The sequence below is a fragment of the Phaethon aethereus genome (assembly GCF_964289735.1).
Source record: "Phaethon aethereus genome assembly, chromosome: 6".
Lineage (NCBI taxonomy): Eukaryota > Metazoa > Chordata > Aves > Phaethontiformes > Phaethontidae > Phaethon > Phaethon aethereus.
The window spans coordinates 12,716,817-12,732,695 of record NC_138580.1 but is presented as its reverse complement, the minus strand read 5'-3'; the positions used below and the strand labels follow the sequence as shown (position 1 = coordinate 12,732,695).

The following is a 15,879-nucleotide window of genomic DNA, read 5'->3' as shown; positions in this document are numbered from 1 at the left end:
AATTTAAGTTAAAAAAGTGAACATGGTTGTTTTTTTTTTCTCCAAAAGCAATTTTTCAAAATACCACTCTTGTTAAATTGTTATTTTAACTTTTTTTTTAAAGTTTCACATGAAAAAAAAAAGAAAATGCTGCCTTAATGTGGCTGCATTTTAGAGGATGAAAGTTTGAATTTACTTCTTCAAATAAGCTGTTATTTCTCAGTTCATTTTTATATCTAGAAGTAATATGCAATAATCAGTAATACAAAAAATATACAAATAAACTGAGAAACTATATATATTTCAATACATACGTAATTTTTTCTTATCAGAGATGTTCAACACTTAGACATACTTTACAGGAATTTTTTGTTCTTGGGATATTTTCAAAGCAGCAAATAACATAGAATAGTGGAGGCAAGGGGAAAAGCAGCAAAAACACTTTAATTACAAAAGCAAGTTAGAACCACACAAAAGAATAAATGTTTTGAGGGCAGCAGCAGTTCTAAATGCACACCAGTCAAGCCCATACCCTCGACTGGCTGTCCCTCCAAGAGAAACCTCTGGGAGTCCAGGCATTATTCTTGGCTGCTGGGCATTAGTTTTTGTCTTTTTTTAATATGAAAAAAAAAAAAAAAATCCCAAACGTGCAAACATAGCAATGTATGACAGAATTAAATTTGCTTACTTGTCCTTGGGGTCCTCAAAACCCTGAAAGAAAGGAAAAGGACACAAGGGTTAGGAAACAGGCTGACCTTGAGAACACAAAGTATCCTGAGAATGGCATTTCGCAGAGGAGTTTTCAGGGTGCTCGTTTGTTAGGTGTGGATGAATAGCCTTACCCACCCACAGCAATATTTTGTGCTGCTGTGTCATCAGGCAGACAGAGCAGTTTTAGAAAAACTTCAGATAAAAATTTATGGAAGTGAAGATAACGGAAATGCTTCAGCTGACTGCTGGCATGCTTTATTTCAGGTGTCGTCTTCTTTGCAGTCACCATTACAAATGATACAATGGAAATTATAACTGAGGATGTATTTTACTTGAAACAAAACTCAGAATGATAACATAGGTCAACTATTGTATTCAACAAAGTTGCACCTCTTTATGTCAGGGCTCGGCTAAGTGAACTGATGCATTTCAGTTTTCACCTCTTCAGGAGGAACCTCAAGGGGTCCCCTTCCTTCTCCCCTCACTGCATGCACACACAAGACATGTTCTCTTGAATAAGATTTCAGGAATTATTGAGGATATTTGTAATAGCCAAAATGTTCACAATTTCTTCAGGGCAACCTGAACTGAGAAAGTGCATGTATTTACAGGTCATCCATAGTTTAAGTGGCTAGAAGGCCTCAGAGAAAAATATGTACGGAGGCATAATTTTATATGTTTAGCATTAGCATACCTACTAGACCAACATGCATCAAAATGGCCATTTTGCATGGGCTGAGCCAAAATCTGCTCTCTGACATCTTGGATTAAATTTAACTGAAGTCAAGAAAAGTTGTGTATTTGACAAGTAGGGTCAAATAGTCAGGCACAGAGTTTGTACCCTGTGTTCCAAAACATAAAACAAATGTAGCTGGGAGATAGGAAGAATTCCTTTTGTCTTCTTCCCAGAGACCTCGGGCCAAAACTGCTCAGAGCTCGTGAGGATATTCCAGCTGCTGGACCTGCAGCCACTACCAGGCTGGGGGCAGCAAACCGATCCGTCCTTGACTGTAAAAAAGTAAAAACCTTCAGGCAGAAGTCTTCCCACAGCTGCCTTGTCCAACACCATGAGAAACAAGAACATTGGCCAGATACTAAAGGAGAACAGATTTTGCCCTTGCAACTAGTTATCAGTGTGGCGACACGGTGAGAGGCAGAAGTAAAGCCAACACAGTCCCCGTGAACAGCATCAGCTTTGCAAGGGGGAAAAAGTGGGTTTTGTCACTAAGGTCAACAGCCAGAGCTTGATTCACTGAGAGAGCAATTGCCATTTTTACATACTCTGTTTCAGACTAAAACCACACTTCAAAATTGAAACTACAACTTAACCCATCAGAAATTCAGATACCAGAAGTCTCTCACTTCCATGTAACAACCACCAGCAGATCCATGTGCAGTGGGAAGAAGGAATTAATAATGTTGATCCTAAGTTAGTAAGCCCAGTTATCTGAGCCAAAAAACACATGTACTTTTTGATTCCACATTAAAGAGTGATGAAGTGAGCTATCATTCAACTTCTTGTTGTGTGGCTTTTTTTTTTCCTTTGCTTAATCATTTTACAGTTGTCAGGAATATCTGATTGATTTATTTATTTATCCTCTAAGCAATGCTACAACACAGTGCCAAAACCGAAAGCTCACTGACTAATCATGGAGACAAAATGCTCACTAATTTGTCTGGTGTAATAGTTAGTTAGGCTGAAAAAAAAAAAAAAGAAAATCAGCTGAACATGAATAGCAACCAGCCAAGAAATGAGGGGAGGGAACTGAGGAAAAAACAGACAGTTCTTGCTTATTAGACATCAAGTTCACATTTTCAAGCTTAGTCACATGGGAACTGGGTGGCTGACTGCAGTGGGAGAGTCCGCTAAAATGGTCTGATTTTCATGGACAGCTGAGTAACCGTTCATCCTACTGAAATCCTGGCACTAAACACAGATCTCATACTCCTGCCTTCTAGGTGCACAAGTTTGAGGATACAAGCCAACCAGGTCAAGTTACCAAAAAAACCTCAGCAAGCATATCCTCAAAAAATTCCTCGGTATTTCAAGCGTGGAAAAATATGTTGGCTGCATGTTTAGCTGGTCATTTATATGGGCAATCAATTTGATTCTACCCTGCTTCTCTCCCCCAGCAAAACTGTTATAAGGAAAAGTCTCTAAAATAATATAGAATTAACTAATCTAGCTTTTCAATTTAAAACACTAAATTGTGCTTGAAACCCTGGAAATTATTCACGCTGGTAGCTCAAATTAAATTGGTGTTTCAAAATTAAAACCCCAAAAAAGGTACACTTCAGGTAAAGCAAAAAAGGAAAAGATTATTACATTTTCTTTCCTGGATCTTCATTTAATAAGGCTAAATATTTAAGAGTGACTTGAACTTTAATTAGAGAGAATCAGCTTAAAATTAAATGTAGTAGGAACCTCTTTCAGTTAAGCAAATCAAATGATTCACTTCAAACGTTCCCATTTTATATGAAAGAATTGCCAAAAATTGAATTGTTATTGAGAAAGGTCTGCAGGATTATTTTAGGGAAAAAACCCTCAAATACATCTTCTTAAAGACTGGTCGTTTATTACAGGAGATCTTTCTTATTTGCACTGAAAGACTTCGCCAGGATACAGAGGAAATATACCTCCAGGATCTGGCTGTGACCAGAAATTTTCTTCACTATCCACTAAATGTGCCCATGCCTCAGTCACATACCAAAAAGCCTTTTAAATGGAGGAGATGATCACACACACAGGGTCATACCACTTGCCTTATTTTCGGTTGGGAGGCAAATTTCCCCCTGGGTTTTGGCTAAATGTGTTTTCACCTCCTCTTACTTTGTAGTCATGCTCAGTCCATTGAAAAATCTGCACTTAAATTACTTCCTTCCCCTTGCATGAGGGTTGGTCTTATTTCTTCTCCACAGCTGGCAAATAGTTTAGTTTCTTGAGGACTCAGATGCTTTGCTCCAATTAAAGCTCTTTGGCTCAGCATAATGCTGCTCAAATGAATTGCAATGGTCTGTGTTACACACAGGATAAACACCGAGCACAATCAATCCTGCAGAAATATGGTCTACATGGACTTGCCTTCATTCCTAAAGGACTAACACACTCATGATCTCGTAGACAAATTTCCAAGCTCAAGCAGGAAAGTGAAATTAAGTGACATAAGCATGTCTATAAAGCCACTCTCCCGCAGCCCTGATCTCACCTGTCTGTGCTCGCTGGGTAACTGGGCTGGGGCTGTATCCAGCCTGTTCAGGTAAAGACCAGGTTTTGAGCTGCACAAAGATACGTCAAAATTGACATTTCTGCACACATATATACAGAAACCTGAATGCCCAGAAAAAGTAGCTGATAAAAATAAGGTGCCTCTCACTTCGGAGAGGGGGAGTTAAGGGGCAGGAAGAGAAACAGACAATTCCTGGACTTAAGTATATAAATCCCCTCTTGATTGCTTATGGATTTGTGCCCAGCAGACTGAAGCAGTGATGATGGCTTTCTAGGGTGCTAGGAAGAAATGGCTGGGAATTGTCAGCAGGGATGAAAATGGCAAAAGTGGTGATGGCTACAAGAATCAGACAGATAGGAATTCACAGGAGTCCAAGAATAGCTCCATAATCATGATGATGAAGTAGCCCTTGTTAAGGCCAAAATTCCGTTTCTCTAGAAGGGAACACAAGGCATGAGATAGGTCTTAGGGTAGTGCAGTACTAATGGACTCCTGCATATAGGACTTCATGCAATTTTTATTCAGTCTCATTTTAAATATCCCTGATACTGGAGTTTCTCCCCTCCCCCAGGAGGCTGCATTATTCTGCCATCAGATTGCAAATGTAAATGTAATAGCATTTAATAATTGCTCTGAGACTAAGACAGTTCTCTCTCCGACTTCAGGAATATTAACCCAAACTTTGCTGAATTGGCTCCCTTGAAGGCATTAGTATCTACCAAAGAACAGTCCTGCTCGCTCTTCTTTTCTACATGAGATTCTTAAAAAACCTTATTCTTTATGGCAGGTCAGGTGGCCCTGAATTTACAAGCACTTACTTTCAATGACCATCCTCAGTGGGAGTAGACATAAGCAGGAGAAAAAAAAGAGGGAATGTTATATGACTGCATCTGTCCCTAAGGCTTACTATTTTATGGAGGATATTTTATGAATATCTATTGTGCTAAAAGCTCGTTTGACTGCCATCTCTCTGCTTGACTTCTAAATTAACTAAGCCCTTTTCTTTGAAGATTAAAACTGATTCCTTAAATAGAATGATAAAGTGTTTGTCAAAGTCATGACAAGCTGACTGCTATACCATAACGCTTCAAATCAAGAACCATTAGAAATAATAATTCTAACTTTGAGAACATTAGCTGCAATTATTAACATATTGTAAATATGCAAAGAAAAGTTGAATAGACTTTACATCCTTTTAACTTTTCATTTAGCTCTAAAAATAAGACAGTAGAGGGACTGATGAGCTCTATAACCTTCTTAATGACAATGTGACTGGGAAGCATGGATTCCACCTTAAAAACTTTTCTGGCAACTCCAGCAAAGATCATAAGAGCAAAAATGACAGAGAAACTATTTTTTTCCTTGCCCTTTTTTAACCTCTGTAACAAAGTTGAAATGGGACTTGCATGAAGTTAAAGCAGAAATCAAAAGAACTTTAGATGTAGAGACAAAATGAGCTTTGTAAGACGTCAGGCCAACTTGCAACGCAAAGGTGCTTCACAGAGACAGTGACCGTGGAAAACAGAAAAAGAGAGTGACAGGCTGAGAGTGGATGTAGTTAAAAACAAGCCTGGTTTACCCCCACCACAAAACTAATTATTCACATCTGTTTTCAGCAGTGTTTTATGTTCTGCCTTTGTCCCTGTGGGCAACAAGACAAGGCTACGAAGATAGATGCTGTCAGGTGTAAAAGCAGAAACAGAACTGAAGGACTTCAAAGCACTCAGGCCAGAAATAACACAATTTCTATATGGAGTCCAGAAAGAACTGGCACAGAAAATACTAAGCTTGATAGGAAGGATATTTAACGAGCATCTAAGTGCAGAACAACAAACTGGCAGAAAACCAGTTTATGAAACAGATTATATGATGACTGTGTCTGCTATAGCTGGAACACAGACTAATGAGCTCCAGAAAGGAAAGGTGAAGTGCTCCCTTTCTGCAACCCACCCCACTTGATAAATAGACTTTCATTCCCCTGTACCGCTCACAGATGGTGAATCCCTATACGTTGTTCTACTTCAAAATGATTTCATACACAGCCCCCAGCTGGTGGACCAGACCTGGCCAAACCCATGAATTTATTTGGCCCATCAGATTTATATCTATAGAACATAAGTGATTGTTTTTGAAACAGGTTTTCCCCCCTTACTTTTAATTAACTTCTGTCTGTGAACTCACACCTCTGAGAAATGCGAGTTGCTCACACTTCACAGTTGTCTGTGAACTCCGAATCCAAATTTCTTCAGTAAAAAGGTCACTTTTTCAAGTAAAATGGTATGTGAACCTGCGCCTCACTTGTGAACAGTTACCAGAACTTGCAAAACAGAAAAAGACATAAAAATAGGTAGTCCTAGAAATGCTCTGAATCAGTTCCTGGCTCCTTAATCTCAGTCCTTTCATCTCTACACTCCAAATGATGATAAACGCAACAAACTTCTACAGAAACTACTGTCAAATAGCCTTCTAATCAGATACAGACAGCCTGAATCCAAGCCTAACCAGCCTTAATTGAAATTGCCCACTGGCACTGGCTGGGGCTGCTCACCCTCTCTGAAAATCAGACCCAAACCTGCTGACCTGCATCCTTTTATCATTAAAGCTTACTGTCCGCTTTAGGAAGCTTTGGAAATCATTCTGGTAAGTGCCACAACTCCACCTCTGATGTCCACCTGGGCTACGCTGCCACGAACATCAGAGGAAATGTTTTTGTGAACAAAGGGAAATTGGTATCTTTATTTCTGTAGGCTTAATTTAGTCCTGCTCAGAGACTGTCTGACACTTTTTAGTAGTGTCTTGATCCAAACCACCACCCATATAACCACAGTTTACTCAAGAAAAGGGTATTGAATGGTGGGAAAATTATCAGTGCAAGACTTCCAAGCAAATATTAAACTCTACCTAAGTTTCACAAAAGCAGCTACAGATCAGCTATTGCATCTCGCTGACTCTTATCCCTCTTTTAAAGAATTTAATCAAGGATGATTGCAAGCCCTGTTCAACAAGAATAAAAGTTAAGTTTGCAGATGAGGAAACAAAACTGTGCAAAGCCTCTAATAATTTGAGCAATGTACAGTGTTTTATATGGCTCTCACTCATTCATATGAGATCACACAGAACACATGAATCAAGCAAATCCTCTTTTCAGAAGCACCAAAGTAATTACATAGCATAACTGCAGGATGGGATTCCTTCCCTTGCTGTTTGTGAGCTACCTAAAGCAAATTGGTTCTATAAAACCAGACTAGGCTAACAATTTCCTCCCAGGTCTATAGCAACACATAGGGATTACAGCAGAAAGGATTGCTCCAGTGTTTCTCCCTGCTTGATTACAAATTCAGGGGATTCTGCATACTACAACAGAAGCAAAAAAATAGTGGGTCAAATTCTTCTCCATTGGGTGCCCCTGTCCAGCTCTGCTGATGTCAATGTTACTTTTACCAGATTTAGCAAATGATTGCTAGAAAAGAGGGTAATGGTGACCTCCAGTTAAAGGAAACCTTCCAGGAAGGTGAACCCTCAGTGCTTCATTCATGGACTCAAATCCACTTCTCTCTGATGGGGCTGCACTATTGACTGAGGAAAACTTGCCCTACTGAGTTTTATTTTAATTTTTTAATAATTTTTGATGTTTAAGTGGTAGAGTTGGCACAGAACCAGCCATAGCATCTGTTCTTCTGATGCACCTGTTCCCTAATTTTGATTTCTGACTAACAAGAAAATCTATTGTAAGGGCAACTTGGAGACACAAAGGGAGGAAGTGAGCTGTACTTGCGACACAACATGCAGAGAATTGTTTGACTTAGGACAGGGTGAATAGGACAAAGAATTCTATTTAATGGTTGAATGACCAGGCTTGTAGATGAGTGTTGTTTCATTAGAAAGTAAACACCAAGCAATCATATATCGTGTAGAAGAATGTGCAGAGCTCTGAGCAATGCTGCAAGGAATCAGGCAATGCCTTCCTGAATGATGAGCTTGCTCTTGATTGTACCAGCTGTATCCAGGATGCATTTTTATAACCTTGTCTCATATTTCTAACAGCTACATGCAGTCGTATTTCCTACATGCATATAACCCCTATTTGATTTTATTTTGGCTTTTACTTTGTAACTAACATTGATATCACACACAATTTCATTGCAAATTAAGTGCTTTGTTAGTTGTACTGATGACAGAAGCATGGTCAGACTGAAATCAGAATTGCAGCTCTTCAGATTGTTTCAATCAATCAGAATTGTTTCCTCTTTCTGTTCCTAAACTTCCTAATGTTAAACCTTTCCAGCAGCTGAAAAAATAAAAGGAAATCTGCTAGGCATCTACAACTGGGCTCAGTAATCACATTAGCCACTCTGCTCACATTTGATTATAAAGGACTCAGAGGTAACTGTTCCTGAAGTAAACCTTCCCAAAGCATGTATCAGTGGAACAAGATAAGCTGCTCAGGCATACTAGCCAGTGTAATATAAAGGTAATAGCTGTAATGGCAGCCTTAAGATCCAACAGCAGACTTTCCATGGCTGAGTAGATCTCACGCTGTTTTTTGCTTGGAAGCCAGACAGCATTAGGCTATGTCAAGTCTGGTTGTAAGACCTCAAAAATGACCAACGTCTTCTGGGCAGCACTGCTGGGTTCAGTGCGGGCACTGCCTCTTATCGGTGAAATGGCAGGTGCTCAGAGGGGAACAGGAACAACCACTGGGCTGAAAAGCATCGACTAGGAACAAACTTGATGAGGGAATCAGAGCTGAGCAGAGACATGGTAATAGTCTTCAAATATAGAGAAGATAACTGTAAATGGGAGGAAATTAAACTGTCCTCTATCTACTGCGAATAGCTCATGCAGCACTGTGTTTTCAAATTCAGGTGAGGGAATCTGAAGCGAAACAGCAAGAAACATAATCAAACTGTTGAAAAGGATGCCCAGCAAGACTGTGGGATTTCCGTCCTTTGAGGTTTTTAAACAAGGACTACACAGATAGTCCTTCTTTAAATATCTGTCAGAAATGTTGTGGGTATATCTGGCTCCTGTACAAGGAGGGTGATTGTTGCCTCAAGTTCCATGCAGCCTAGATTGGAAATTTGGTAAAAGCTTTATGAAAACTTTTCTGTCTCATATTAATCTTATGTTCTTTATTCCCTATAAAATCTCTTAATATTTTTTTTCACATTATTGTTTCTATATTTGCAAAGGATGTTGTAATGCCCCTCCAGACTGAAAAGCCCTGAATAAAATAAATAAAATGTCTTCAGGAAAATCAGGAATTCCATAAACTCTTTATAGAGTCTATTCCTTGCATCTAAGCTTTTTCTTAACTTAGATCTTCAGCACAGGAAATCAAGATGATTATTTTTAATCCTGCCCTTTGCAGTCATAGAGAATGATTTAACATTATCTTCTGTCCTTACAAACCTTCATGTATTTGAAGACTTTTGTTTCTACCAAATCTTCTCCCTTCCAGACTAAACAAACCCAATACTTCAACACTTCTTCACAGGCCACACTGTTGAAACTCTCCTATTTTGTAACGTTCTCCACTGGACTATCTCCAATTCATGCACATTGTCCTAAAGGATTGTAAGCCCAAACTGGATGTGTTTTTCCAACTATGGCCTCAATAATGCCAAGCAGGGTAAAAGATGCAAGGGAATCGTTTATCATCTAGAATAGCCTTGCTATTTTGGAAGGTATCAACATTTGCCTTTTGATCGCTATTTACAACAAACTTCTTTCAGTTTACAGTCAACTACAGTCCCCAATTTTTTTTTTTAATAGTAGTTTTGTTTTGTTAATGAAAACTGAGACATGAACATTATTTCCAGAAATCTAACATCCATCAATACTTATAAGAAGCACTCTGAAATATATACTGGGAAAAGCAAAGTATTTCTTATTGGTATATAAATATTGTTATAGCTATAAGTATACCTGTACTGTCAAATACTTTCAAGTTTGTTTAATTTTGACCCTTTTGCAATTAAAAACTGGACCACAGAGACAGTGGGGAAGACAAGGCCGGCGTACAGAGTCTTGGGGGAAAGCTGCTTCTTTGCGTACATCACGAGCAGTACGAAAGTCTGCACTTCCAGAGTGCAGATACAGTCACTGGTCCTGGACTGACTGCTTTTGTTTAGGAAAGAAGAAAACATGCTGTAAAAAGCAATAAAGATAGAAAGCAGCTGTGCTCCTCTTCTGCTGTGCTCTGGCTCTTTTCATACTGTGTGTGTAGCCACGAAGCTGATCCTGCCCAGGCTTTGCCTGCCCAGGGCGAGCAAGGCAGCCCTTCACCTGCTCCATGCTGGCAGCATCATCCTGCCCAGCGACAGGGGCTCGCAGGGCCAGGGCTACAGCTGAGGCTGCCAGCTCAGAGCAGGGCTCTTTGCCCTCCCGTGCCATTTGTATCTCATCATCCTCCACTGCAAATTTTCCAGGTTTTCAGGCCAGCCACTGACCCGGCAACGCAACTCAGTGCGGTCCCCAGGACCATCTTTCTCTGAGCAGTGGTTCCATCAGTTAATGGGGGTCAGGGTCACCAACGGGCAACATCGGTGTCTCCTGCTTGCTTGCCTCCCTGGAGGCTCTGCATGGTGAGAAAGGCCACTGCCAAGCAATGGGAGGGGAAAAAGAAGGATTGGGGGCAGTCTGGAAAGCAGACCAGTGCATGAGGGAGACGGAGGGGCTGTTGGGCAGAACGGGATGAGCCAGCACTGTTGCAATCCCAGCTGACTCGGGCCCCAGTTAGCTAAGGTAGGACTAGGAAAATAACTCCAGTTTTCCAGGACATTTGAAATCACTGCTGCATGGACACATGTAGGATATTTTGTCTTATTTATATGTGTGTGCAAGTGCCTGAATAAAATCCTGTGTGCCCAGGGGAACAACTTAGCCTAGGAGCATCCTGGCAAGTCAGCTGGACCCAGCAGAGATTAAGCTCCAACCCACAATGCAGAGAGAATTAAGGACCAAAGACATCCCCATGCCACCGGCTGGGCTGCCCTCCCACATAAACCCTGCTGATGCACTGCCGATGTGCCCAGACATGGCAGCATGTTGAAATTCCATGACAAAAGAGGAGGGGGGAAAAAAAGGAGTATATGGCTACCTTTGATACTAATCTGTCTCATTCAGGACTATTGCTAATATATCCTAAGAATAGACACAGCTACCAGAGCCAGTGTTCAAAGGACGGAAAAATGAACAAAATGATTCTGTTTTCTACTAAATATAAAAGTTCCCTCCCAAAAATGCAATTCAGGGAACTTTAATATTCTCTTTTGGAAAATTGTAAGTAGAGCCACAAGAAAACTGTCTCTCTCTTTTTCTGGAAATATGGTTGCCTTCATAATGCAAAATGTTCTAAGTTCGTGGAAAAAAAACTGTGTCCTTTATAACCATCCATATTACTCCCCATCACATCTACACATCAATATAATGTAACTGCACATCACTGCAACATTACCTAGCTGCTGCCTGAGGAGTATCTAACAACTACCTTTATAAACACCTGTTTTGAAATTACAGGGCTAAAGATCTCCAGGTTTTAAAGAGAAAAGCAATACTGCACAGCCTGCCTCTGGCATACTACTTTGACTAACCCAACCTTGTATGTTCATAGCTTCCAAGAAAAAAAGGCTACATATAACTACATGCCAGAGATTTGGGGGAAAGGTGGGTGATGTGAAACAAAGAGCATGTTTTCAGGAGCTTTGAAAGCTGGTGCAGCTTACCAAGATCAATGACATGTCATCCCAGAGGAGCACTGACAAAAGCCTTTGTAGTTCTGCTCCCCTCCTGTCTGGCTGTATTTTGTATTTCTAAGCAGGCAGTTTGCAGCCAGTGTGCATGTGTGTGCAGCCAAGTGTGCACTGTGCATGCATTTAAGCACACACAGCATCCATGAAACACAATGTTAGAGATTAAACACAAATACAGGACTGTGCAAAGATGGGTGGTACACAAAGAAATACATATTTAAATTAGAAGTTAACACAGAGACAAAGAGTTGAGACAGAAGATGGTGATATTGTTCCTATGGTCTAATCAATAAAATGCCCATCTAGCAGATACTAAAATGGTCTCGAGGCCACAGAGAGCAGCATGTTTTCATTTTGACTAATGCATCTTCAAACACAAAGCAGTGGGAAATACTGTAAATAACAGATACTAAAAAAAAGTCCCCAAGAACTACAAAAAGACTAGCTGAAAATAATACGTCTGAATCAGGTTTAAATAGGTTTTCAAGAAATAGCCTGACACATGCAACATCAGCCTTTCAAAAAAGAGCTTAATACAAGAGGCAGTTTAGAAGCAGATGTGTGGAAGTGGAAAAGATTTTCTGAGCTGCTGAATTTATAAAAAGGTAAATACTATTACAGGAAAAGGTTCAAGATAAGGAGAACAAGAAAGAAAAACAGAAGCTTTTCCTCCTACAAGTGAGGGGCAGTGAAGTTTTTAGGACTTAGCTTGATATTTCAATAAATAATTATGTTTTTACAACTGAACAACCAGCTAGACATGGCAAACTGTAATTAACACCAAGAAGCATAATACCATTTGGCATGCTTACACCTTGTTTCTGAACAGGAGGCTGCAAGAACCTCTTAAAAGCTATTCAAAGAAACTAATAATTATAATTATGTGCTAGTGTGATTAGGCTCTTCTAATAATGTCATGCCTATTGAGTGCACCCTATTGAAAAGCCCACATAAAAAATGCAGAGTTCCACTGATCTGTATGCTTATATCAGAAGCCCTCATTTGAAGATCTGAGAAATGAAAGAAACATTACTATGGAGATTAAGAAATTTGGTTTAGCACTGTAAAATAATATTATGATTGAATAATATTAGCACCATCTATTAATAAATGTGCCAGCATTTTCTATTAGAAGACAGCATATGCAGTTGCTTATAGTTATGCCAAAATTTTTAAGCTGTGTTAAAAAGTTCTTTGAATACTTTAAGGCTTCAGTGACCTGGAACATAACTTTGACTAAGGGCAACAAATACACACTTTTGACTATGCATGAAGGGTCAAAACAGCATTAATAAGGTCACAGAAAAATCTGGTTATGCATGCAATTATACAGGTGCTAAATATTTTTATTATTATTACAAGTAGCCATTATAATAGAAACTCTCTTTTCTTCATCTTTATTGCAGGAAGCAAAGATATCATCTACAACTCTAAGTAAAATAAGCCATAACAGTGCTCTCAGTCCAACTGCATTGGTAAATAGCTCTTGCTCATTTTAATTTAGAAGGACTGAAAGGTATAAGCAAGAAATGGAGATGCCTGCTACCTTGGGCCAATTAAGCCATGTATTTGAGAATGTATTCTTGAGAGTTGAGCACAGTGATGTGATTCCTGGGGATGCAAGAGTGCATATACATGGGCATGTAGCTTATAGAAGGTGAGTAGCATCTGGCTGTTACAATGCAAGCAAGAAACCTTTGCAGGTGCTGAAGTCTATAATGATCTTGTACAAATGTATGTCAGCTGCTGTTTGAATGCTTGAGTTACTGAGCAATTTTTGTAGATAATCATGTCTTCTCACACAGCCTGGATGAGTTTTCAGAATGTGGAACAAGTCAGACAAAAGAGCTTTCTCTGTGCCATTCAGGCTCCCTTCCCCTCTCAAACAACCCGGTGCCTCATCTCACAAGCACTCACCTCCAGATGTACCAACTATTATTACTTCTGGAGTCAAAGTAGAATTTACCACCCTCATTTGGAAAACACCCTCGGGGCTGCAAAAACCTTCAGACAAAGCAGGAAGGGATATATAAATGCTGTATTACGAAGAAAAGAAATTGTCCATAAAGCAAGGCATTACCATTCTCTTCATCTCCTTGGAGACCTGGTGAGCTCCAAGGTGGTTATAAAAGGGCCGGTCAACACCCCAGTGTGGCGGGTTATGGCTGATGGAATTAGCACGCTGACGGTTCATCTTGGCTATTGTGGCTTTCTCATCTTTCTGAAATACAAATGAAAGAGAAATGCAGAATAAATTTTGAAATATTTACATGGCAGTCATTCTCCAAGCATCTCTCACTTCTGATCTCCCACTCCAGAGTTGGCTTTGCACCTTGAACTTTATGCAGTGGCCGCTGATCAGGAGCGCTCCCAGTCCACCATTTCTTTTTATTCTTATTTTTTAGAACACTTGCCTCTAAGTGGCACCCATCATTTTATTCCTTTGCTTGTTTTGAATAACCACCATATCCTGTAAACACAGGGAGCATTCAAAAATGCAGCCATCTATTTTCTTTTTTAGTAAACTGAATCAAACTGAATAATTTCAGATAGGAAATTGCAGTTCCAAGTGGGATATTACATAGAAGGTCCTCAAAAAAAAAAAAAAAAAAAAAAAAAGAGACTGGTGTGTCTGCAAGAGAAGTGACACACAGATCTGGTTGAAGAACAGGAACCCTCAAGCTCCTTGAAGCTATGTGAATAAAAGACACCTTTCTCTGTAGGTACAAGCAAATAATTTTCCACACTTGCAAAAGTATCTTCCCAGACGTGCTAAGGAAAGCATATAAAACTTACAAACAACTTACCTGTGTGTCTGTTAAATATAATGGTATTGCAGAGTGTGACAAAATGGTCTCCCCTACCCTAACGCTAGCTGCAAAACTTATAATTGACACTAACTTTCCTGAAGTTTGGACAAAGTCTTTGGCTTTGTTATTAGAGTTGGTTTTGAATCTTGGTTGTAATTGGAGCTTACTGCAAAGCTTGCAGAGGATCTGTCGGAAAGGTTTCATTCAAGCTCAATGCCAGTTTGTAGCGCACAGAAGTGCAGCATGTAACTAGGCTAAACAACAGGCTGGTTAGCTCCTTATTTCGAATATATTCTCTAGCTAAAAAGACAGGCAGGTTTCCACTTGGAATGTGTTCTGCAGAAAGACAGGAGTTTATTGCACAAGATCAAACCCTTTAATCTTCTCTAGCAAGGACTGCACTGGAGACTTGCTTAGTGAGGACTGCGTGATTTACCTGTACTGTACTGACTCAGAAGGCAGAAGGGTAGCAATTACTACATCCTTGCTTAAAAGAGACAACTCTGGAAAGCTTGAAAATTGGACAGTAAGAATCACTACAACTTGGCTGTTTATTACTTGAAAGATTAAACTCTTTCAAGAGAATTGCTGCTTTCATGAGATTGCTGAAAAAAATTAGACATAATAGTTATTTTTGGATTTCATAAAGAGTTCAGACAAATGAATAATTTAAAAAGAAAGCAGCAGTTTTAAACTCTAGAATTTTGGTTCAAGTGTTGTATGAAAATACAGGAAGGTCTGCATCTTTTTTTGCCTGGAATCTGCTCTCCCTACCTATCTATTTTGATTCCCCACTATTCACTGTAACTTGTACCTGTCAGGAGTTTGCAAAATAGCTGGTGTTATTCCCATGGTAACCAGAGAGTTAAATGTCAAGAGTTATGCTGTCTTAATTTTTTTTTTTTTTTAAATTCAAAAAAGCCTGCTAAAATTCAGTGTTGGGGAAAGCTGCCTGATTGACAAGCATGGGAAAGCATCATCTTTCTTCTTGCAAAGAAGAGACAGCTACAATGACATTTCCCATGAGACCACAAGCTCACCACGCAGGCCCCAAACGTTCCCGGGTTCCCGGGAATGTAGTGCTGCAGGTTTCATGGCCACTAGCTGGGGACACAGTGCCACTTGAGACAGGAGCCCTGTGCCACACACCCAACTGGCCCCGTGACAGTAAGTAGTAGTGGTCACTGCAGCCCTGGGCTGCCAACAAAGATCTTTTTCCACCCAACCAGGATGACAAGAGTAGGATCTCAAGGAAACTCAGTGGGAGCAAACCTAAGGGAACTGTCAGCTCCCCAGGATGTTTGCTGGGGAGAACTGTACGTGCTCCCATACTGCACGCCCCCAGGACAGCAAGTGTCTCCCACGTTGCCTCTTCCCTACATTGAACCCACCACTGTT

General features: G+C 39.9%; 1 protein-coding gene across 2 annotated transcripts in view; it reads right to left on the bottom strand.

Moving 5' to 3' along the window:
• ADCY5 (adenylate cyclase 5) overlaps window positions 1-15,879 on the bottom strand; it is a gene marked incomplete at its 3' end in the record, with an annotated part of 214,657 nt that overhangs the window by 29,359 nt on the left and 169,419 nt on the right. For both annotated transcript variants that reach the window (XM_082001557.1, XM_082001558.1), the window contains exons 8-9: window positions 13,752-13,892; window positions 668-690 (exon numbers count right to left, since the gene is read on the bottom strand). In XM_082001557.1, the coding sequence (XP_081857683.1) occupies window positions 668-690; window positions 13,752-13,892 (164 nt within the window). The remainder of the gene's footprint in view (window positions 1-667; window positions 691-13,751; window positions 13,893-15,879) is intronic.